Here is a 24132-nt window from a genome sequence, read left to right as displayed (position 1 = left end):
GATACAGTTGGAAAGGTCTGGAATATGTGCAGTCTTTGTCGTTTCTACAAGCTGAAGCCTGAATGAGCAAATTTTTATGTGTGAGTTCTAAATTATTTAGCTTTTTGTTTAACATTTGATAGCTTTGCAAATGTCATATGGTTAGTATTAATTTTTGATCTTGTGAACATTTAAAAACATATATAAATAAATTTGTTCTAACACTTTTTTCTGTTTAACAATGTACTATACTAACAATGTCTAACTGTGTATACATATTTGTTTATTTTTCAGAAAGATTCTCACATGTTTAGGATCCTTCTGTAACCATTCTATCATGAAATGTGTCATTCTGATAAATCATTGTTGACATTTGAAATAAAATCGCCAGCATGGTGTTGACTAATTTACAGCTATAATTTTAGGTCATATCCTAAATGTTGTGTAATGATATCATGAGACTTTATTTGGTCAAATTTGAGTGGATTTTGCAGTAAATAAAAAAAGGTTTATTTTACATTTATGCATTTAACAGTCACTTTTATCAAAAGCGACTTACACCCAAGAACACACATGCAGAGCAGTGGGCTGCCCGTGGAGCAGTCGAGGGTTCAGTGCCTTGCTCAAGGGGATGACCTCAGCTGTGATACTGAGATGGATATTTATTCACTCTCCCCACCAGCAATCCCTGCTGCAACCTTTGGATCCCATGTCCAACTCTCTAATTGTTAGGCTACGGCTGCCCACTTAGGGCTTTTTATTGCACACTTTTGTTTAGACTGTCATTGTTTAAGAAAAACATTTTTACATAATGGATTTTTATAATTTTCATTTGGGATTTGGACAGAACAAAATAGAAAACAACAACAACAACAACAACAACAACAACAACAACAACAACAACAACAACAACAGAAGAACAAACAAATAAAAAAATCACTCTTGCAACTAAATGAAATGCCCATAAACCTAGTTTATTTATTGCAAAAATCTGATAATAGTAAAAAAATATGTTGGTCAAATATATATATAAACACACATAAAGACAGCTGGCAGTTAGCTCTCTCTCCACTGAAGCTAAGCAGGGCTGTGCCTGGTCAGTACCTGAATGGGAGACCACATGGGAAAACTAGAGCTCCATCCCAAATGGCACACTTTCCATTTACACAATCAACAGCAGAGTATATGCATGTTGTCCCAAATGGAACACTAGTGTTGCTTTACTAAGCAGAAATTCAAACAGTTTCCCTGATGACGTTTGACGGTTGCCAAATTTGTGAAATAAATGACCAAACTACCAAATAATACCTGCCATGAGTAAAACCGCATTCACCATCAGGGGGCATTATATTTTTTGAGAATTTTGCTTTCACAATCCAAAATAAATAAAGTTATCCAACATGTGCACCTGATAGCTTCGCCCCCTCCACTACGTGCTTTATAAATAAAAGGAATATAAATGTAAGAAATTATTTGTGACAACTGTATTTAGTTTAGATCAATAATAAAGAGGTAGCTTAAATAATAAGTTGTGATAATGATAAGTTATCTTGGAATTGACCCTTAAGACTCTTATGATGCATATAACGGTCATACTACTTACTTACTCCCAGGGCCCTTTATATTTAAGTTGATATTTAGCCGCACCATGTTGTTGTTTCGTGACATCTACGAGGTGGGTTGTTAGCCCAACGCTCAACCTGCAGGATTATGACATACACATAGACTACAGACAATTTAGTTTACCCAATTCACCTATAGCACATGTCTTGTGGGGGCACCCAGAGCACCCAGTGGAAACCCACGTGAACATGGGGAGAACATGCAAACTCCACACAGAAATGCCACCTGACCCAGCCAGGGCTCGAACCAGTGACCTTCTTGCTGTGAGGTAACATTGCTACCTACTGCACCACCGTGCCGTCATATAACGGTCATCAGCATTTTAAATCCTTATAAGTTAAAAAATAACGTACATACATTTATAAAGCTGTAATTTGTACTATATCATCTTTGCATTAAATTACTAAAAAGCTCATCATTACTTATGCAAGGTTTCTGTAACGCAGCATCTATGAACGGGACAGTAAATTAGAAGATGTTCTCTCTTTTGGCTGCTGTTATCAGTCTCACACAATTTTTTGTAGTAAAGTTTGATAGAAACAATGTAGTAAAATTATGTAAAAATGGATTTATCTTCAGGACCAAAGAAAGTAATGAAAGATGGAAGATGGCAAATAAACAAGACAACGATTTTGCAAGGAAAATAAGGAAATTGGTAAATGAAAGTGGCCTAGAAAAAGCTAGTTGCTCTCTAGTTGAAATTCCAACATTAACTCCAGAGACAGTACATTAGGAGTTCAGGAACCACCACTGCTGGGTCTATTTTTCTTCTTCTTTGTTTAATCAATGACTGTTGCCTAACCCACTTAAAAGGTGCATTTCTGCCACCTACTGGACTGGAGTGTGAAACTTGCTGGCTTTCACACTACGGGCTTTAGAAAGCCAACGATAAGCTTCCGGTGAAAGCTTAATGTGACTATTTTTTATACAGCATCAGTGTTGTAATGTAATTTCAATGCATTCAGTTAAACAGACTTAAGCATTTATTTAGTTGTTCAAGCGTAAGAAGAGATGAAAGAACGGTATAACCACTAGAGTCGTCAGTAGCAACAGGCTAGCGCAGAAATTCCATAGAAAATACTGGGATAAAAAAACTGGAGTGCAGTGCTTCTTGTCCGATCTGAGACCCACTTCATATCGTATATCTATCAAGCAGTGAAGATTGCTTTTTTTTTTTAAAGAAATCAAGTCTTAAACGTGACAATTCTGTAATGGAAAGACAGTTCACCGGAAGCCCTTGGGCTGCCTGGCTGATAGTTAAAAGTCCGTGTGCATATACCCCATTCCTTCACCACACTCCATTCCAGGTGTATATATACAGTATATATGCTTAAAAGTGCATTTCGGTCACCTGGAATAGAGTGTGATAAATGCTTGATTATCTTTATCCTATTATACTATATAACTTACCTATAATACACTTTATATGGTCCTGAACAATGTCATGTCCTATCATATTAGTCATTTATTTAATAGGCCTACAGTTAACACAATTTCCTGATTCACGTTTTCCAATGATGAATAATATTGAGATATCTGGTTAAGTGCTGTGTGACCAATTTCTAGGTCTAGATATCATTGTGTCCTCTTGCCATTTGTAATCATAGTTCTTAAACTTATTGTCTTAAATATTTCTTATTCATGCCTATTGATCTACATTGTAACCTTATTGTATTTAAAACGGCTAAATATTAATGCTCCATTTAATAAGATAAATAATTATTTAGGTATTATTAAATAATATTATAATAACACTCGAAAAATTGACGGTATATGCACTGTACGAAGTTAAATGTAGTCATTTTGCAGACGCCTTTATCCAACGTGAAGTAGAAACTGCCCGGCCTCAGTGCAGTGTTTTCTTCCGTACAGCAGGTGGCGGAAAGTCTCTGTAAAGTTGAAGACCAGCGTAGAGAAGAAGAAGATTCGTCGTTAATGGCTTGAGCTGCTTGTGTCTACTTGTAACTTTGTGTTTCGTTTTAATTCGTACAAGAAAGCATATATCAGCGAGCTTAGGCACTGTGAAATAAGGTAGAAAAGCGGATTGCCCCTACACAGATCAACATTGCCATAGCACAGCTAATGTTTAAGATTTACGGTGAGTTTAATCCTTGTTTCTGCCCTCAGGTAACGTTATGCTGTAGATGCTAACAGAGTTAACGTTAATTTGTCTTTATAGAGCATGTCCTGTGTGTTCCGGTGTCTTACGTTCTTACTTATTAAAAGTCTGTAAAAACCACTACGTGAAGAAACCAGACTATAATTAATATTTTCATGTTATTCCACACTTGCTGGTTGTGCACTATTCAGTTTATTAATATACATATTAACTTAGTACAATGTTTCTCAACCACATTCCTGGAAGACCACCAGCACTGCATGTTTAGAATGTCTCCTTTGTCACTCCCATTACAGGTCATTTAATCTCTGCTAATGAGCTGATGATCTGAATCAGGTGTGTTTGGATATGGAGACATGGAAAATGTGCAGGGCTAGTGGTCCTCCAGGACTATGTGGTTGAGAAACACTGTATTAGTGTATCCTGCAGAGTATTAGAATACATAGGGATGGGCAGTATTTATGATACATGTAATTGAAATACGTATTTTAAATACAAAATAGTATTTTGTAATTTGTATTTGATAGGGTTGATGAAAAAAGGTTAACGTCTTGTATCAAAATACTCTGTCATGTATTTTTAAAATACTTTGTAAGAAGTTTACATGATGACATCATAAAAATGTGGCCTTTAATAGTGGTTTTTACGCAGTTATTTGCCAAGACTTGAGATTAGACTAGAAAATTGATTAATATTGAAGAAGTTGATCAATGCTTGGAGTATGGATGGAAATTATGCATTACATATAAAATAACAGACAAATAGCAGGGGTAGATTTGGCAGCAAGTCAAAATAAGACAACATAAAATCTTACAGTGGCGATGCCTACAAAACTTCATTGTCTGTTTCAAATTCCAGTAGCTGATCTGCAGGTGCTCTTAATATGTAGTTAATTACAGAAGTTGACAGTTAATCAGTATGAGACAAAATCATGTAATAATACTCCAGTGTACAGACAGGTCTAAAACTTCCAACTCAGGTTTTATGGTAGCAAGAACAGATAGCTACATTTCTTTAAGATATAGTGTTTTATATTGTGTATTGAAGAGTACTATTGCAAAAAAAAAAACATGGTTTATGGAAATTACTAAAATTGGAGATTTTAGTTGTTATCAGAAATCGTGATTTTAGATTGAGAGTATTGAAGATTTCTCTTGCTATATATATATATATATATATATATATATATATATATATATATATATATATATATATATATAGATATATATATATATATATATATATATATATATATATAACAATTATGTAAACAAAAGTTTTAAATAACAGTTTTAAATAACCTTTTCATACATTACCCTTTTAAAATATCAGACTCTTAAGAGATGGTGTCAATTTTCACAATAGTTAGAGATATAGAGACATATTCCAACCCATTATCTGCATTAAATGGTATTACAGTGATTAAAGATCTCATCCTCAAGATGAAATTCTGTATGAAATTTGTATAAAATCTGTACTAAAATCAAAGAGAAACACAAGTTACATTTTTTTATTAATACCTCATATACAGTAGAGGTGAATGAGGTGCAGAGAAGAGATTGATTGAACAAGCGTGTTGATGGAAGGTTAGCGAAGCAATGTCATGCTCTCGTGTAAAAGTATTTTGTAGTATTTTCAAAATACAGTATTTTAATTTGATACATTTTGTGGCTGCTGTATTTTGTAGTTTATTTTGATGCATGTAAAACTGAGGTATTTTGTATTTTATTTTAAAATACATTTCCATGTGTTTTTGCCCAACCCTGACAATACACAATTTGGATTACGGAATCATTATTCAGTGAAACAATGTGTTGCATAGATATCACCAAGAGGAGTTCAAAATGTGAATAATTATTTAATATTTGAAATTATTTAAATGATTAGAATTTTCATTTGTAAATATTTTGTTCGCAATTATGAGTCACATCCGATGTTTTAAGACTTGGTGTGCTGTTCATTTAAATTAAACTAAACCAACAATGAAAACTAATTGTAAATCATGTATTAATTTTGTGCGAAGTTACTTTATTAGCTCATTATTATTAAAAGTCCTAACAGTTTATATAACGGAGCTAATACATAATACAGTTCAGTTATTGTGTTGTTTTAACTAATATTAATATTATATCAATTACAAATTTAGCCATTTCTCACTGTTAATATTATACATTATCTACCATTTGCTAATGAGACCTCAAGTGTCACTTACCATACTTTATAAACCTTTTGCCATTTACATTTACAGCACACATTATTGTCAGGATAAAACTTTAGAAAAGCCTTTAATAGGCCTAGTGTGAACAAGGTAGATATCATATTTGTATTACTATTAATTACTTTCTATTGTTTGCTTAAGAAAATATATTGAGGCCTTCAGTCATATAAAAGCTGTTTCATTTAAAAAAAGAAGAAAAGGTTTATTTTACATGATTATCTGAACAGATCCACACTATTGGTGTGAAAGTGTGCTTTCATTGGATTGTGTTGTAATTGTTTTAAATATCTTTTTCTTGCAGGTTATTAACAGTACTTCTTGATCTGCAGTAATGACGTCACTGGTAAGTTCCTCAGCTTCTACAGTTATCATCATATATGCCCTATTAGTGTCTGTTTCTGTAGAGAAAAAACAATTATAGTAGTGAAATCTTCATCTTTTAGAATCTAAAGGAATTATATTTGTGGCTGTAGAACCACGCTGGCAGAACAGTGTTTTACAAAGTAACCCGTGTCCTGGCCAAATTCCCTCCATCGGCCCTTACCCATCATGGCCTCCCAATCATCCCCATCCACCAAATTGGCTCTGTCACTGTCTTTCCACTCCACTTATAGCTGGTGAATGCACTGGCACCATTGTCATGTGCACACATGGATGCTGCACACTGGTGGTGGTGTGGAGAGACTCCCTCTCATGATTGAGAAGCACTTCGGGTGTATGGCCATACATGATAAATGTGCTATATAAATACACATTACATTACATAACCAACTTGCACCTTAGCAAATATTTTGTGGAGAATTAGAAAACAGCAATAAGTGTGGCCTGAAAAAAAGATTACAGCTAAAATATATGAAGGTTGCAGCAGTCAGTGAGTAGGAAGTTTACAGGTCTTTGTTTTGAATGACTTTAGGACATCAATAGTCTCACATATTGATAGTGCTTGTTTGTGATCAGCTTTTTTTCAGTCTCTCACAATTTTCTGACTGTGGGTAGGGCTGGGCGATTTGGCCTAAAACCAAAATCTCTATTAATTTTAACTCTTATTACGATTAATGAACGATTTTTAAAATTTATTTTAAAAATATATGTTTGCCCTCTCCGTGCCGCTTATTGGTCAGTGCTACCAAGCCGTCCAGAGTGGGGTCACGTGACTCCACAAGCAGTAGGGAAAGTAATTGGAAAAATCTGACCTAGAAAAGTTTGAACAGTTATAAATTCTGAATTTTATTTACATTTTAATTAATCGCTCAGCCCTAGTAGTGGGTTTTTCAGCCATAACATTGTTTTCAAGAATTTTGGTTTAGATCAGGACTGGGCTGCCAGCATGCAAAAGCAAAATTTTCTGCTTCAAGGAACTGCTTCACCTGTTTGCGCTGAGACAGAGGATATTGTATAGAAGTTTAATTGCTGATTTGATGATGAACACAAGAAAGGAAGCACCTAGGACGTGTTGCCGAAGGAGCTTCTGATAAACATTTGCATTCACTTTGAAATCTAGCCACATCAGAAGCTAAACTGCATGCATGCATAAAACACAAACTACCACAATGTTTTCACATGGGAATGGTTACACCGTTTCATTTGGAATTCTATAAACAATGTTTTTGTTTTGTGACTAAGGATACGTTTACTATTGCAAGATAATGCACATTTCAAATGGTCAGGAGCAGTGAAATGTGGCACCTACAAAAACAAATTTGTTTATGATTTCTAGTTGGGTTTGGCTGAATATAGTTGTAATTTTAGTCATTTATATATGAAGTATTATTTTTTCTCATCACTAAGGGTTCACAGGGGAGCAGCAGTTCATCCTCAACGGAGTATGTAGTACGGGTTCCAAAGTAAGATTTTATTTTTTTTTATTTAATTTAGCTTCACTTGCAATCATTTCAACTAGAGTGCCTTCAGAGCTTTGTCAAATAAATTGGTTGATTTTTTTTTTTTATTTCTGTTTTTTGCTCAACAGAAACACCAATAAGAAATACAGCATAATGGCCTTTAATGCTGGTGATAAAGTCAGTTGTTCCACATGGACTCAGGTAAACGTCCGTTACAGAAGGCCACTTCTTTATTCAATGCCAATATTCCTGTCATTTTCTATTTCAGGGGTGCCCAAACCTTTTCTTATAAAGGGCCAAAAACCAAACTTGATTGAGAGCTATGGGCCAAAGTTCAATATACTAAACTGTATTACATTAAATTTGCCATGTGTAATTTCCTAATTTGTTTGCTAATATTTAAAAATAAAACGTTGCTTTAAAACATTTTAATTAATGATGCAGTATAATTTTTAATGTTTTATAAGAAACTTATTATTGTGAAAACAAACAATTACATTTATAACACAATGGAGATCAATGCTGAATACACTAGTCGAATTGCTCCTGCCTTTATCTTGATTTGCTCACTGATGTCTTGTGCATTGTCCTGTATCTGTCAGCTGACAGTATTTACATTCTGATTCATTTACAACATTTACTAAGAAAAACTAAGATGAGATTAGTTTCAATCAACTCCCCATCATTCTCCCTCTCTTTTCAGATGGGATGGTGGGCCAAACCACCAGTTGTTTGGTTTGGGCACCTCTATTTTATTTTATAATGATGTTTATGTCATGTTTAGGCTCGTATGGAGCGGGACATGAGTAATAGACGTATATATGGTGAGGAGGAGACTCAAGAGGGGGCAGCAGGGAGTGAGTTTGGGAAAAAACAGAGAGAAGAATCAAGGAGGAAGAAGTACGGCATCATTACAAAAGAGTTCAAGGTGGAGGACCAGCCGTGGATCCTTAAGGTTAACGGCAAGGCAGGAAGAAGGTACACTTTATGCTTTTATCTTTTGCATTTATATATTTATTGTTGCAATGATTGTTGTTGTGTCACTATGTTTGGGGCTTATGATTTGGGCAGAATAAAAATACATTTGAATTGAAATCCAGCATGTCATAGAATGTCAAACTTTGTATTAATCAAAAGTGGGCTGTTTATTCGTAATGAGTTTATGGAATAGATTCTGTGAACCATAAATAGGCTTATTTTTCGATGTAAAGTCTGCAAAGATCCGCACAAGTGGTGCAGTTACTACAGTACATACATACTTCGTTACTTGTAATGCTTTGTTTTTTTTTGTTTATCTGCTGTCTCAATAAATGAGGCCATGAACACGTAAACTACTATTTCAAATAAAGCTCTGATAGTGGCTATGTGCATTTTAACATTTATCAAGTGATAAAACTTGAATGAAATTAATAGTACAGTTTATTATTATTTATATATTTATTTATTATATATTTCTCTATTTATATTTTTATATTCTAATATTTTTTTCCATGCCTTATTTGCCATTTGATTAAAATAATAGATTGACCAAACCATTGAAATGGATAAAGTAAAACTTTTTAAAATCATTAATTAAAACAATGAATAATTAAAAAAAAAAACTCTTCAAGAAGAATTTTAAGTTGTGTGTCATATATTGAAGTTAAAAATCAATATTAATATTGCCATGAAAAGCCATCCACTTCTAAGGTGACAATAAACAAAGAAAAAGAACTGAATAAAATGTGCTCATGACTAATTAAAACGTTTGTAACCAGTCGTGCTGATACAATGAGCTGGTTTTGGATTTGCAGTTGGTGTTTTATTGCATGTATAGTGTTTTATTATTTGTTTACATGTTTTATGTTTTACTGCTCTTTTCTTTCTGTCTGCCACTCAGATTCAAGGGTATAAAAAAAGGGGGCGTCACAGAGAATGCGTCCTACTACATCTTCACACAGAGTGCTGATGGTGCTTTTGAGGCATTTCCCGTGCACGCCTGGTACAACTTCACACCGCAGGCCAAGCATCGCACGCTCACAGCTGAGGAAGCAGAAGAAGAGTGGGGCAGGTGAGGGCAAACCTGACTTCTCTTCTGCATTACATGCTTGCAGTTGGATGTTTGCAGCTCATTATTTTTCATTTAGGAGAAACAAAGTGGTGAACCACTTCAGTATTATGCTCCAGCGGCGTTTGCGAGAACAGGAGCGAGGAGGAGGAGGAGATGAGGATGAGGAGGAAGGAGAAAAAGGGGCAAAGAAAAAGAAGAAGGGAGGCAGAGGAGGTGACCTGCGAATTCATGACCTCGAGGAAGATTTGGAAATGAGCAGCGATGAAAGTGATGGCAGCAATGGAGACGGTGAGGGTGAGCTAAAGGGTCAGAGAGAAACATAAGTGTGCCCTATCATGCTTTTTAATTAAAGATCAAAGTACATGATGAATATACAGTAGTCAACATTTGATTTTGAATGGGTGTTGTTGAATAGTTTTAGCACAACTTTGACGAAAGGTTTTGATGCGTTTCAAATGTTAACAAAAGAGTGAATTCTGAACCACTAATTCCAATTTAATTTCTCTTATGAATCCACCTAAATATGTAACATGCTTGTGTTACCAGTGCATCCTTTTTATGGGCTGCCTGCCAACAGCATCTATTGTGACCCTCCAACACAGTGGCTTGTTCGTATCAACATCATGTCTAGAAGAAGCGTTTGTCATTTTCACCAAAACGGCTAAATCTACTGTTTGCTTCATATTCATTCTTTGTTGTTTTTTTTGAGAGAAATTATGAGTATGAGGTGCAATGTAGGGCTTAAGTCAATTTTCACACAATCATAAGTGAAGAAGCTGAATACACAAGGTGTTCACAGATTTTAAAAAGTCTTAAATTCGATAGTACAGATAAGGCCTTAATTAGTATTAAAAATGTCTTAAATCTGCATCTGCATGCAATCGTACCAACCCCATAAAGAAGACATTGTTTCTGTTTTCTGTCTATTTTTCGCCCAGAACGAAATGGGCAGAACACAAAGTAAATGTTCATGGGGATGCAAATTTTGTGGGGATTTTACTCTATTATAGCTTTCTATTAGGACTGTGCAATAAGGGCAAAAGAAACCTATCACGATTTTCTTGGAACTATTGAGATTTCGATTTTGAACTCGATTTTGACACACACAGACGTTTTACAGTGTGAATCTGAAACATATTTCCAAAGGAACACGATTAGATCTTTTTTTTATCAAAGACTGTAACATGTCTCTAAAACAGACATAAAGCAAAAAAATTTAAATCACCCACTGAATGTGTAATAAATTGTCTCTAAAACAGGCAAAACAAGTAAATAGACTACTGTGTTTGCAATGTTCTGTTTGACCACATATCAGAAGTAGTTGTGTGTACTTTTGTATGTGTCCGCAGATTTTGTTTTCATAGACCTCTTTGTGACGCTGCCGTGAAATGGGCCGTTGCTTCTTTTGCATAAGTTCATTATTTCCAATGGAGGCGCCCGGCTTGCACATATATTGGGAGTGACGTGTGTATTTCATGCGCACCTATTTGAAAACATCTCTACTTTTCAGAATGCTGCATCGCGAGTCACGTAACAAGAACTGAGCAGTCAGCTTCATACTTTGTATGGGATATATACATTTCAGTTACCTAAGACAAACACAAGACACTCAAACCAAGTGCTTTTTACATACATGCATAAAACTTGCATCGGAACTGCAGCAATGTTTTGTTAGTTTATCATCCTCTGCGCAAAGCGCATTGAATGCTGAAAAAAGCGACATGCCTTCCCCTTTCCACATGCTTTTAGATGCAATATGTGACTGAGAGGCGACGCAGTGGCGCAGTACGTAGTGCTGTCGCCTCACAGCAAGAATGTCGCTGGTACGAGGCTCGGCTGGGTCAGTTGGCGTTTCTGTGTGGAGTTGGCATGTTCTCCCTGCGTTTCCTCCGGGTGCTCCGGTTTCCCCCACACAGTCCAAAGACATGCGGTACAGGTGAATTGGCAAGGCTAAATTGTCCATAGTGTGACTGTGAATGGATGTTTCCGAGTGATGGGTTGCGGCTGGAAGGGCATTCACTGCGTAAAATCATGCCGGATAAGTTGGCGGTTCATTCCGCTGTGGCGACCCCAGATTAATAAAGGGACTAAGCCGAAAAGAAAATGAATGTGATCGAGGTCTTTTGTATTACCTGATTCTGCGATACATCAGCCTTCCTCTATCCAAAGTAATCCCACACCACAGATGTTGACTTTTTTTAAGGCACCAAGTCCTCCTGTGCTGTACTCATCATCCATGTTTATGCAGGTTATTTGTCATTAACCTCAGTCTCCTGTTCTCGCACTCTGTTTAGGCGTGCTGCATTATGATTGGTTCAAACAGCATACTGTGGGGAAAATCGAGCTGTAAAGCGATTTAGAAATCATCACAATTTCAATACAATTTCAATTAATCCCACAGCCCTACTTTGTATATGTAATAAAGAGTGTTTAGGATCGTAATTAGTTAGTTGTGTTGTATGTTTTTTTTTTTTTTTGTGCAATTAAAATATTGTACTATACCAGGTGTTTTAAATTTCATTCTGTGTGGTATTAAAAATGTCTTAAATTTAACCCTTAGAAACCTGCAGATACCCTGATACAGATGTGCCAAGTAGTCGCAGGTTTACTACTATATGCTTAAAGAAATGTTCATTGATCTCTGAAATGATTGCACATACAAACAAACCTCACTTACCATGTTGATGAAATGTCTTGCTTGTGACGGTGGATCAACTAGTTCTACCTATGTTTTATAATTAAATTCTGGCTCAATACTATCAGGAAAATCTATCAGCATAGTCTGCTGTATATAGTTTTCAACATTCTGTTAAATGTGTTATCTGTGCAAGTAGTAGCCTGTCACAAGATACTAAACCATCTGACCAATCAAGAAGAGGCTCTTGAAAGGAGAGGTTTAGAAACGATGAATCAAATAAATGATTTGAGCTCTGTGAGAAATTAGGTGAATTTAAATTCAAGGATATTTTGAGAAAATGGAGGCCTTTTGTGAGTGTTTTTGAATGTGGATGCATGTAAACCAATTGTAGGAGACCTCCAAATCAATGTGAAACACATTTTATATGGCATAATGGGGGCAGTTTAATAAAATATCTTCTTTTATTGCAGATGATGAAGCCAAGGCGAAAGCTAAAAAGGAAAAAGGTGCCAAAGGCAAGGGAAAGAAGAAAAAGAAAAAGGGCAGCGACTTAGAAGGATTTGAGGACAGTGATGATGGTGACTTTGAGGGTTTGGAGGTGGACTACATGTCTGATGAGAGCAGGTGATTTAAGTGACACAAATATTCATATAGTTATTGTTATGCAGTCTTAATCATCATCATCGTCATCATCCTTTTTGCCTCCAGTTCTGAAGAAGAAGAGCCAGAGAAGACCAAGCCCAATAAGGCAGAGGATGTTCCTAAAGGTTAGTGATACTAAGGTGTTATTCTTTTTGCAGGAATGAACTTTATCTAGTCCTGATATATGATTTGAGAAGGCTTTGTGAAGCTCTGATGGTTTTCTTTCAGGGATTGATGAAATGTCTGAAAGTGAGGAAGAGAGTGAGGAAGAGACCAAGAATGAGGAAGAGAATAAGGAAGAGGAAGAGGAGGAAGATGGGAAGAAGACGCCAGTGCAGGTGGAAAAGAAGAAAAAGAAAGGTACGAGGCAGCCTCGATATGATATATGATATGATATAATATGAGGCAGCCTCATATTATAGTTGTATGTGATGGTGTTTTGTTCAAATCAAGGCATCAGTTAAAATCTGACTAAAATGAAGAAAGGCTTGTTTATTTTTAAAATGTGTAATCTTTAAATGACAAAAGACTTTTCGTTTATGTTTGAAATATTAATGATTCTGTAAAATTACAAAAATATGAAAACCCCTTAAATGGGCAAATAAAAGACTTAATTTATGACTAAGTACTTTTTAAAATGCTTAAAAAATGGTTAAAAAGCGTATCTAAATTGCTTTTCTGAATGATTTATATCTGTTTTAGGATTTGAGCATTTCCTAGAAAATATGAACCTACAATATAAGTTGCACCACATCAGAATTGTATTGTCAGGAGAAATAAAACACACAGATTAGCTGTGTTTGTGCTCAAGTGACATATTACAATTTAATTCAGAAATAACGTAAAATTGGCAACTACTTGTCCTGAATAAAACTAATTGTTTACAAAATGTATTTCAGTTCCTTTAACTCCAAAGAAAGGTCATTTAATGTAACTGTATTCAAAAGAGAAAAATATATATAAGTAAAAAATGAAAAATAATGAGTATATTATTAATTATTAATAACACTAAGTATAAAAATTGTGTTTTTGGGAATTCAATAAAGTATGTTTGTGATTTTATTCAAGCCTAAATAAATTTACTTGAGGAAATGCTTATCAATGCTAATGTGCCTTTATCATTTGAGACAAATCCAAATATGTGCATACTTTGAGCAAATTTAGCTTGTTTGATGCTATTCGCATTAAGTAAGTTACTGTATAATATAAACTGCAGCTTGTTTCAGATAATAAATACATGTTCTACAAAACAATTTATTATTTTTATGATAAAAGGTACTTTTTGACATTAAAATCCTTATATGTATTTCAGACAGCAGTGGCGAGTCCGACAGCTCCGAGGACAGTGATATTGAAGGAGAGGCAGCGTCAGCACTGTTTATGGTGGTAATGGTCTATATTTGTGTGTGTGTGTGTGTATGTGTGTGTGTGTGTGTGTGTGTGTGTGTGTTTGGGAAAGAGAGATAGGAGTTGTGTTTTGATGAAGTTTCATGTGAATATGGTACAGTGCTTTTTTCTTGTCGTCTCTGTCACAGAAGAAGCGCACACCTCCTAAGCGAGGAGGTGGCCGTGGCTCAGCAGGAAGTTCAAGAACAGGTAGTCGACCAGGCACACCATCTATTGATAACGCTGCCACTTCCAACACTCTCCGCGCTGCTGCCAGCAAACTGGAGCAAGGTACACTCAACAAAACTCAGTTATTAAAACTGATATTCAACTTTTCATTTTTATGATGTTGTTGTGAAAGATATAATAAAAATAAATACTAAGGCTGCCTTTCTACTGCACACGACAATTGACATAACTGTCAAAATACGCCCCCTTGTGGCAGTCGCACAGAATATTCAGTTTTGTTGTGCACCATGGGAAGTTGATTCTTGCAGTGGTGTCCAAAATAAAGGAGTGCAAAGGCAAGCGTTCAACATGGTTGAATAAATGAATGAATAAATGAATACTAGAAATTCATCATAGACTGCTAACAATTTTGGAGGGAATGTGGAGACTAATTAAAAATAACATTGTTTTATTACTCATTTATGAATAGAATTTTTTTTTAAATATAGACTTTTTTTTTTTTCATATAAAAAAAATTACGAAAAACTCCTATTTCACTTCTAGCGCGCGTGGACAGCACTGAAATACGCCACATCTGGTCAACCAGTGGCATACAGTCTAGTCGCAGAAGTTCAAATATTTTAATGGATCCACAGCTCAGATCGGATAAAGTTTTCCGCATGCGGAGATGATAGGAACTCCACACAACTCCCGGACTACTCTCTATTGAAAATAAATGACTTCCAGTCTGTTGCTTGTTTGTGCCCAGTGGCTTAAGAATAAAAATATGAGTAGTACTTTTTACTTTAAAATTTGAATTTTGAATCACACTTTGCAGTTAAAACAACCCCCAAAAATGTTAGTTTTCTCATTTAGTCTCCCTTATATCAGCTTTGATTAATACAAATAGATTTTAAATTTTTTTTTTAATCGTTCAGGACCTTTAATAATATTAATAATGATAATAATAAAAGAATAGAGACAAAGTAAACATGACTAGGGAAAAATATTATTGTTATTATTTTTATTTATTTTTTTTTTATTATATTGTTTTATTTTTATCTATAAAATATTGCTTCCAAATCATTGTCATTTGAGATTTGATGCTCTGTAACAATCATGTGACAAGTTTTTGGTGAAACTTCATATCATATTTATTGTAATGTCAATTAAAGTAATGGTTATAGTTTCAACAAAATGCATTTTCTTACATCTGCTGGGGTTATAAGGATTACTGTCATGCTCACTTTGTGTGGTTCATTATATGCTTCCATCATTCTCTGTTTCTAAAATGTAAATTTGTGTTCTTATTAAGTAAGGTTTAACTATGATGCTGTGTATATGACTAATTGATAACCGTGTTCAGTTTTGGTTTGATTGCCACTTTTAACACGTTATTAAATTAAAAGCTTATGCTAACTGCCTAGTATCTCCTTATTTAAATGTGTCTTTCTTTTTAGTTCATAAGTTGAGGCAAGATTTAAACTCTCAGATATAAACATGTTTCTGCCCTTCTATCACAGGTAAGCGACAAACGACTGTGCCAAGCTCAGAGACTCCAGCAGCCAAGAGATTAAAGATGGAGCCCAGTCCTCAGAGCTCCTCAGGGAAAAGCACACCGCAGCCAGCGTCAGGGAAATCCACCCCCAGCGCCAGGTACTTCCTCCCCAGAGCCATACAATCATCATCTTGCTCTCAGTTCCATCTTTAAGGCTTGTGCACACTGGGACTGTTTTTGCTCGTGCTTATCGTCAGCATTTTTCAGCATTTATACCCAAGTGATTTCACTGGCGACAAGCATAGTGAATGAGCAAAATCACTCCTTGACGTTAGATAGAGCCTAATGGAAAACAGAAATACCCTAGTACACAAGATGGCGCAGTGCAACTTTGTGTGTTTGACACTTGCTTGACACATAGAAGAAGAAAGACGGCATTTATGCACTTGTTAAAACAGTATTTGTTAACTGGCAAACAAAATAAGGATGTTTTAAGAATGAAATCCTATTTGATCTGCAAATCCTCTCCATAACAACTCCCTCTGGTGACATTTTTGGACTCAACAAACAGCTCCACATTCAACTTGCCTTCATGAGGGTATATGGACAGCTAGTGTTCCTTCACATACTGAAACTTCCGGTGAACGGTTAATGTGACTTTTTTCGTTTTTATACGGTTCCTTTTACAGCCTTGATGTTGTAAAGTAATTAAAATACAATCAGTTAAATAGACTCGGCATCCATTTAGTTGTTCAAGTGTAAAACAAGATGAAAAGCCTTTTACACGCACGCGCTCATCAGGATTTGCAGGCGAGCGCAGTAGCTCCATTAAATATACTGGTGTATAATAAATGTTCATATTTTAAATACCTGACACGTAAAAATTTTATTAATGCAGTGCTTCATGTACATCCTATGCCCATTTTATATCGTATATCACTCAGCCAGTGGAGATCCTTTTTTAAAGAAAACAGCCCTTAAACATGGCGATTTTGTTACTGCATACAGTTCACTGGAAGTGCTTGAGCTAGGTTACTGAAAAATAAGTCCTTCCGCATACTTCTGCATACACCCTAGTGGTGTTTCCAGTAACTATAGCAGCTCCAGACAAAAGTGGCGTCTTATCGGGTGACTTGTTCTAATGTGGCACATTAAACAAAAACAAAAAAACAAAGCAAGAGTACATTTTTTTTTAATTATATGACGATTTTTAAATCTGCCATTTTGTGAATTTGTGTGCCGTTTGTTTAGTCATGAAACGTTACACGTCAGCATAAGCATAAGTGAAAATTATACCATTTGCACAGGCCTTTAGCTTTCAAATGCTTGTTCTATTCTATCCTTCCATCTCTGAGAATTTTACCTACATATACTTGCATTAAGCTATAGAGTGCAGAATTAAAGACTGTGAAGTGGCATGATGTATTCAACTAAATCAGGATGAGGTTGTTTCAGGTTTTTTAAACAGCTTGCCAAATTAACTTTCTAGAACACATCACTTCGGCTAGTACATTTTAGAGCAGCTTCAGTAGAAACTAAAGTAATCAGCAACACATTCTCTAAGTGTTAATATTAAGAGTTGTTTGGAGAAAATTGTGAACCTAGGAGGAAAAATAACAGGGAGAAAACAGATGACTATGGCTCAGTTTTACCATAGACAAGTTTTGAGTAAAGCTCAGAGTATTCTGTCAGATGATTCCCATCCTTGGTTCATTTATTCATTTTCTTTTTGGCTTAGTCCCTTTATTAATCCGGGGTTGTCATAGCGGAATGAACCGCCAACTTATCCAGCACGTTTTACGCAGCGGATGCCCTTCCAGCCGCAACCCATCTCTGGCAAACACCCATACACACTCATACACTATGGACAATTTAGCTTACCCAATTTACCTGTATCGCATGTCTTTGGACTGTGGGGGAAACCGGAGCACCCGGAGGAAACCCACGCGAACGCAGGGAGAACATGCAAACTCCACACAGAAACGCCAACTGACCCAGCTCGAACCAGCGACCTTCTTGCTGTGAGGCGATAGGACTACCTACTGCGCCACTGCATCGCCCATCCTTAGGGTTCATACACATTTTTACTAAAATTCCATGACTTTTCCAAGACTTTCAAGTACATTTTCATGACCTAATGTTTCATGCAATATCTACATATGCATGATAAAAGAAAAACAATGCATGTTCAAATTTATTACAGCATATCGTAAAACACGCAGCAATCTATTTAGTTTCAATTTATATTTATAGTATGTAAAATTGATCTAGATAATGCTTACACCGCACTACTAATGTGAGAGTATGTGATTGGCCAAGGGCCGAATAGAAGTCAAGACAACTGACCTAGATCCACATATACAGATATTTGTTTTCCATGACTTTTCCAAAAACTGGGTTTTTCTGTTTTTCCAAAACTTTTCCATGCCTGGAAAATGCCTTGACTTTTCCAGGTTTTTCATGACTGTAGGAACTCTGCATGTTATGCACCACTAGTTTTATCCTCTCCCTTCTGGTATTCAATACAGAACTCCTATTAGAAAACAAATCGGTTCGAACTTATTTATCCCCTCAGCTGTAAAGTTTTCAAATTTAGGGTGGATTTGTATTGTACAATGCATTTTGGTGTATTATGTGTGATATGCTTGTATGCTGCAACCAAATTGCCTTCGGGAAATGAATAAAGACTGACTGAACACTGACACATTTATTTCAGCCAGTACTGTAAAGCTGCTAGCAATATCTTTTATCAAGGGCTAAATAAATGTGAGCTGACCAGAGTGTCAGATTTATATTGCTATGATCATATTTCTATGTTTTGTTTGCAGAGTATATTGTTGAATGAAAAAGCAAAGAAGGAAATACTTAGCTTTGATTATATCAAGTCTTTAACAGTATGTCACTGTGTATTAGACCTACTCAATATAGCAACACATCACACCAATTTTTTTCCTTTCAAATTTTAAAAAGCTCTGCCAAAGTCACTGACAATTTTAGCTCTTGCTTATTTCAATATCGTAAATAAAATCCATTTCTCTGTCCCTTTCAGTGATGTGATGCTGACAGAGGATGCGGTGCGCAGGTATCTCATCAGGAAGCCTATGACCACTAAAGACCTGCTAAAGAAGTTCCAGACTAAACGCACAGGCCTCAGCAGTGAGCAGACAGTCAATGTGCTCGCGCAGATCTTGAAGAGGCTCAACCCAGAGAGGAAGAACATCAATGACAAGATGCACTTCTACCTCACTGAGTGAAACTCTGAGCATCCATCACCAGCAGCCTGTCCTTCAGGAATGCAGCTCATTTTGGTGAACACCTGCTTTGTTTTGCTGTCATTTTGCTTTTGACAGTCCAGTGTTTAATCACAGTAGTTTTCAAACTGCAACTCATTGAGTTAAAGCGGAAAATACCGGAGGTCAAGAGTAAAATGACAAAGAAAATGTTGAAAAGAAAGATAGCACAGTAAGTTTTTGTATATTGTAGACATAGGAAATGTGTGTTTGTAAATTTCACATTTATGCATCTTAATGAGAGGCTGGTTAATGCTTTTCCAAGAAAGAAATTTAATAAGGACTTTACTCAGAAAATGAATGCACAGATGTGGCTTTTATTACACACTCATTTGTTCTCATAGATTTTTTTTAACTGGTTTAACATTGTGCTGATTAAAAAAACTGTAAAAGGTACCACATTTGCTGGCGTTTCCCCTTTGTAGTACATTAAATTTGTTCTGAAATAAATACCTGTTTGTTTTTATCTAAAATTCGATGCCCTCTATGCAATAATGATTTATTATTTGAGAGGAAAGTCAATAATGGATGCCAAAATTGACGTTGTACATAGTAGTTGACTCCTCATCTTTTTTCATACTCCATTTATATGATAAATTACATGAATCTAATCTCTTCCCTTCATAAATTCTCCAGAGGCATTAGTTCTCCCCCAGACAGTCTTCTTTTGTGGTTATTCCAGGAAAAATGCATCTGACTGACGGAAGAATGAATCAACAGAAGTCTCTTCAGTTTTCAAAACAGGTGCTATGATCAGTCCAGCCTCGGTTGTTTTACACGGGCAGGTTTCGGCATATCACAGAGATGCGGCGATGACGTGGAACCTTCTGTCCAGAGAAAAAAGACTCTTCCTCTTTCAGGATTTCATGGGTGAATTTAAATCTTGCATCATCCCTGTTGAATTAAAGTAGTAGTGTTTTAGAGGTAAAATTACTTCATATTCTATGATAACAGAAATTTTATATAGTTGTTCTCTTATCATATGAGAAATTAGGAAGGAAGAATAAATATGTAAATATTTACCGTAATATATAAAGTGAGCGCCGACTCAGAAGCAAATCCACCCAATCTGTGGAATTGTTTTCTGGAACCAGTCGCATAATACTATCAGACAACAAGCTCAGCCCTGCAATGGTGCTTCCACAGAACTGACAGGACAAATGACATGGAATAATGAACATGTAGGTATGAAGAACACCAGTGTTACACAAATATCTGAGAGACAGACCTTCACACTGTCGATATGGGGTTTTATGTAGCCCTCTTTGTCCAAGTCCAGAACATGAACTGGCCCAAGCAGTGGACTGCCTTCAGGAAACGCAACTGTTCTCACTCGCCTTAAAATGCTTTCAGATGTAGCTCCCCATTGCAGACGCTCTGTTTCCCTGTAGCCGTGGATAGCCTGAGTTGGGAAAAAAGTGATGCAAATTAGAGATGCAATACATATCGAAAAATTACAGTTATCAGGATAATAGTATATATATATATATATCCATATTGCAGAGAAGTGCAATAAATTAAGTTAATTTTATGTGCCAAGCATTTGTGTGCTACAGAAAATAGGTTGTTTATCAATAGGTTATACAAATCTGACCAATCTGAAGGAGTCTTTACTATCTTTATCACCACCTTTCTAGTAGGTGCTGTTAGGTTACCGTATAGCTGAAAATAAATACTAATGCTGGAAGACAAGAGAGAAAAATGACAACAGCAAAAAAGAACCAGAATATCTAAGGAGGTTTTCAGTCATTTGTGAGGTTTTAAAGTCGAAATGTTTGCACCTTGGTATATTTTTTTATTTGATTTTTTCATGTAGCTTATAAAAAATATATTACCTGTTTATTTTAGTATGATCATTGCAAAAATAAAATATTTAAAAATAAATTGTTGATAAAGTATAGTGTTCTGCAAGTTAGTTATATAATAAGAAATATCGTTATTGCAATACTCGACAACAATAGCCCATATTTTTCCCAGTAGCCTATCGTGCAGCCCTGATGCAAATAACAGCCTGATGCATAATCCACATTCCTAACTTTCGTTCAAACATGTATGGTTGACAGTCGTGAATGTAATTAACATAAGTTAACTGTAATTAACAACAGAAAAAAGTACAAATATTCTTAACAACATTAATTATAAAAATATTTTGAAGTCAGGTCATGCTAATTCATTCAAGTATCATTTAATGTATATTTAAGATAATTTCAGCCGTTGAGCAGATAATTTTTTTTTAAATGTGTTGTGGTCGTTCATTTACACTACGATGGCACTTTTGGGCACCTGAATGTGTAAACCTTTGAACATTTGTTTCAAAGTGCAAATTTTTGAAAACAATGCCATGACTCTGTGAAAAGGGTGGGATAATGAGTTAAGGCTACTATTAATTGACATTTTCTCTTTTATCTGTGTGAATTGTGTTATTTTGACATTTTAATCTATACACAAACATTTAAAAATGCAAAGACTAATTTCTATCACAAATTAGGCTTATGACAGTATGTTTTCGTTCTTTTATTGTGATATATCACAATATTGACAAAAAGTTATTTAACAGGTATAAGATCTAGCTTTTGGCAACCCAGTGGCGCAGTAGGTAGTGCTGCCGCCTCACAGCAAGAAAGCCACTGGTTCGAGCCTCGGCTGGGTTAGTTGGCGTTTCTGTGTGGATTTTGCATGTTTTCCCAGCATTTGAGTAGGTTTCCTCTGGGTGCTCTGGTTTCCCCCACAGTCTAAAGACATGCAGTACAGGTGAATTGGGTAGGCTAAATTTTCTGTAGTGTATGAGTGTGAATGAGTATGTATGGATGTCATCCCAGAGATGGGTTGTGGCTGGAAGGGCATCCGCTGAATAAAACATATGCTGGATAAGTTGGAGGTTCATTCCGCTGTGGCAACCCCAGATTAATAAAGGGACTAAGCCGAAAAGAAAATGAATGAATAAATGAATGAATGAAGATCTTGCTTTTTGTGGGCACAGCACAAAAGTTTCAAATGAATTGCAAAAGTATTACAAAGTAGACTAGGTAACACTTTACAATAAGATCTCATTACTAAATGTAGTCTTCATAGTCAGTTTAGTTCAATGTTAATGAATAATAGGCCTGCAAATACAACAATGTGAATTATTCTTAAAACACAATAAAAGTAAAAATAGTAATAAAGTCATTCATGTTCATTATCACTTTACACTTTATTGCTAATATCTGCTTCTAGCTGTCATGTAAATATAAAAAACACTTCAGTTCAATTAAGATTCAAATGTCCAAACACTTTAAACGTGATTGGAGGAAAACCGCCCAAAAATTTCTGATTGGCTAACGCAGGTTGTTCCCGCTCAAATACGTTATTTTGGCGTTCAATGCTTTTTTCAAGAAACGTGGTACGTGCACACACCTATTTATTTTAACTGACAGTAGATATAGATGTTTTAAAGAAGCCACTTGGAAAGTGCAGTTTTGTTGGAACTAAACTCCAGAAATGGCACCAGTCAACTATTAACATATATCGTTAAAAGTGAAAATCAACGGTTACACGAGTTTGTTTTACGAAATGACGCTGGGTTGCTGCGTTAACTGCAGGTAAAACTCTTCTTTTACTTACATCGTCCCAGTGGTCAAATTCATACCGCTTTTTCCTAAGTCCTGCCTCTACTTCTTTAAACAGGGCGTTCTCCTCTTCTTCGCTGATGAAGTTCTGTCTGACTTCGACCTGTCCGCGCACTGCCGACAAAATTTCTTCGGACGATCCACACAACCATTTACACTCATCTGTACACTCGGGGCCTTTTCGTAGAGCTGAACTATCCGAGAAAAGCCTGTTCAGTGAGGTACTTTGCAGAGATTTCCTCTGAATTTGTCTGGATACTCTAATTAATAGTGTCATGCTGTCGAGTCCATATGTTGGGGGTTTAAAATAGGCTATACGCGCAATTTTCTGTGTACCAGTGTCAGTACTGTCATTGACAACCCGCCATTTTGATTTCGCTATGATTTCTGGGACTTGAAGTTTGAGTCTAGCAGTCCAGCATTATATTAAGTTATTGACAAAATACGATTAATTGCAAAATAATGAGGGTGAGCAGCAATGTTAATTCAACAAATATTTTAATCAAACTTAAAAAAAAAAAAAAAAAAAGGTAAACAGATTTAAGACCAGACACTGCAGGTAAAAATTTTTTTACAGATGAAAAGAAAGATAGAGAGATTTTGTTCAGACTTATGAAAATAAAAACATCCAAATTACACTTCAAGTGCTTCTTTTATTGCACTTGATCAACTTGTGTCTGTAAAATCTAGTTACAAGGCATATGAGCAATTCCAGCGTTATGGATGTGACATTTGCAATAAAAATTCCAAACATAAACTGACATAGAAAGTATATGTTAAAATTATATTAAAACATTTATTTTCTTTTTGGCTTAGTGCCTTTATTAATCAAGGGTCGCCACAGCGGAATGAACCGGCAACTTATTTAGCATATATTTTATGCAGTGGATGCCCTTCCAGCTGCAACCCATCACTGGGAAACACCCATACACTACGGACAATTTAGTTTATAGTTTAGCCTATAGTCCAATTTAGCTTACCCAATTCACCTGTACTGCATGTCTTTAACTTACGGGGGAAACCGGAGCACCCGGAGGAAACCCATGTGAACACGGGGAGAACATGCAAACTC

At 35.7% G+C, this 24132-nt stretch overlaps 2 protein-coding genes across 5 annotated transcripts; one reads left to right on the top strand and one right to left on the bottom strand.

Moving 5' to 3' along the window:
• Positions 1–3519: 3519 nt before the first annotated feature.
• On the top strand, positions 3520–19902 carry gtf2f1 (general transcription factor IIF, polypeptide 1). 4 transcript variants are annotated; one of them, XM_056453764.1, is made up of 14 exons: positions 3520–3700; positions 6241–6282; positions 7728–7783; positions 7909–7981; positions 8565–8758; positions 9660–9830; positions 9907–10118; positions 12939–13092; positions 13177–13235; positions 13339–13470; positions 14423–14493; positions 14646–14787; positions 16188–16320; positions 19212–19902. In XM_056453764.1, the coding sequence occupies exons 2-14, from the start codon at positions 6271–6273 to the stop codon at positions 19414–19416; spliced, it is 1614 nt and encodes a 537-aa protein (XP_056309739.1). In that variant the 5' UTR covers positions 3520–3700; positions 6241–6270; the 3' UTR covers positions 19417–19902. The 4 variants fall into 4 exon arrangements, with proteins under 4 accessions (XP_056309739.1, XP_056309738.1, XP_056309737.1 ...); XM_056453763.1 differs by having other exon boundaries at positions 14423–14496; XM_056453762.1 differs by having other exon boundaries at positions 9907–10124.
• alkbh7 (alkB homolog 7) lies at positions 19777–23441 on the bottom strand. Its single transcript, XM_056453765.1, has 4 exons — positions 23056–23441; positions 20681–20854; positions 20476–20600; positions 19777–20346 (listed from the first exon to the last, which is right to left on the bottom strand). Exons 1-4 carry the CDS (start codon positions 23335–23337, stop codon positions 20226–20228), a joined length of 702 nt encoding a protein of 233 aa, XP_056309740.1. The 5' UTR covers positions 23338–23441; the 3' UTR covers positions 19777–20225.
• Between the last annotated feature and the right edge of the window lie 691 nt (positions 23442–24132).

Source organism: Danio aesculapii, chromosome 3 (genome assembly GCF_903798145.1).
Source record: "Danio aesculapii chromosome 3, fDanAes4.1, whole genome shotgun sequence".
NCBI lineage: Eukaryota > Metazoa > Chordata > Actinopteri > Cypriniformes > Danionidae > Danio > Danio aesculapii.
This window is presented reverse-complemented; position numbering and strand designations above follow the sequence as displayed.

Bases quoted from the DNA above. Each gene is read 5' to 3' on its own strand.
- gtf2f1 (XM_056453761.1), top strand. The intron at 7,784-7,908 runs GTAAGATTTTAT...TTTGCTCAACAG, and splicing joins TATGTAGTACGGGTTCCAAA to AAACACCAATAAGAAATACA. The intron at 16,321-19,211 runs GTACTTCCTCCC...TGTCCCTTTCAG, and splicing joins AAATCCACCCCCAGCGCCAG to TGATGTGATGCTGACAGAGG.
- alkbh7 (XM_056453765.1), bottom strand. From the start codon at position 23,337: ATGACACTATTAATTAGAGTATCCAGACAAATTCAGAGGAAATCTCTG. The intron at 20,601-20,680 runs GTCTGTCTCTCA...TTGTCCTGTCAG, and splicing joins CCCATATCGACAGTGTGAAG to TTCTGTGGAAGCACCATTGC. The intron at 20,347-20,475 runs GTAAATATTTAC...TTAATTCAACAG, and splicing joins CGCTCACTTTATATATTACG to GGATGATGCAAGATTTAAAT.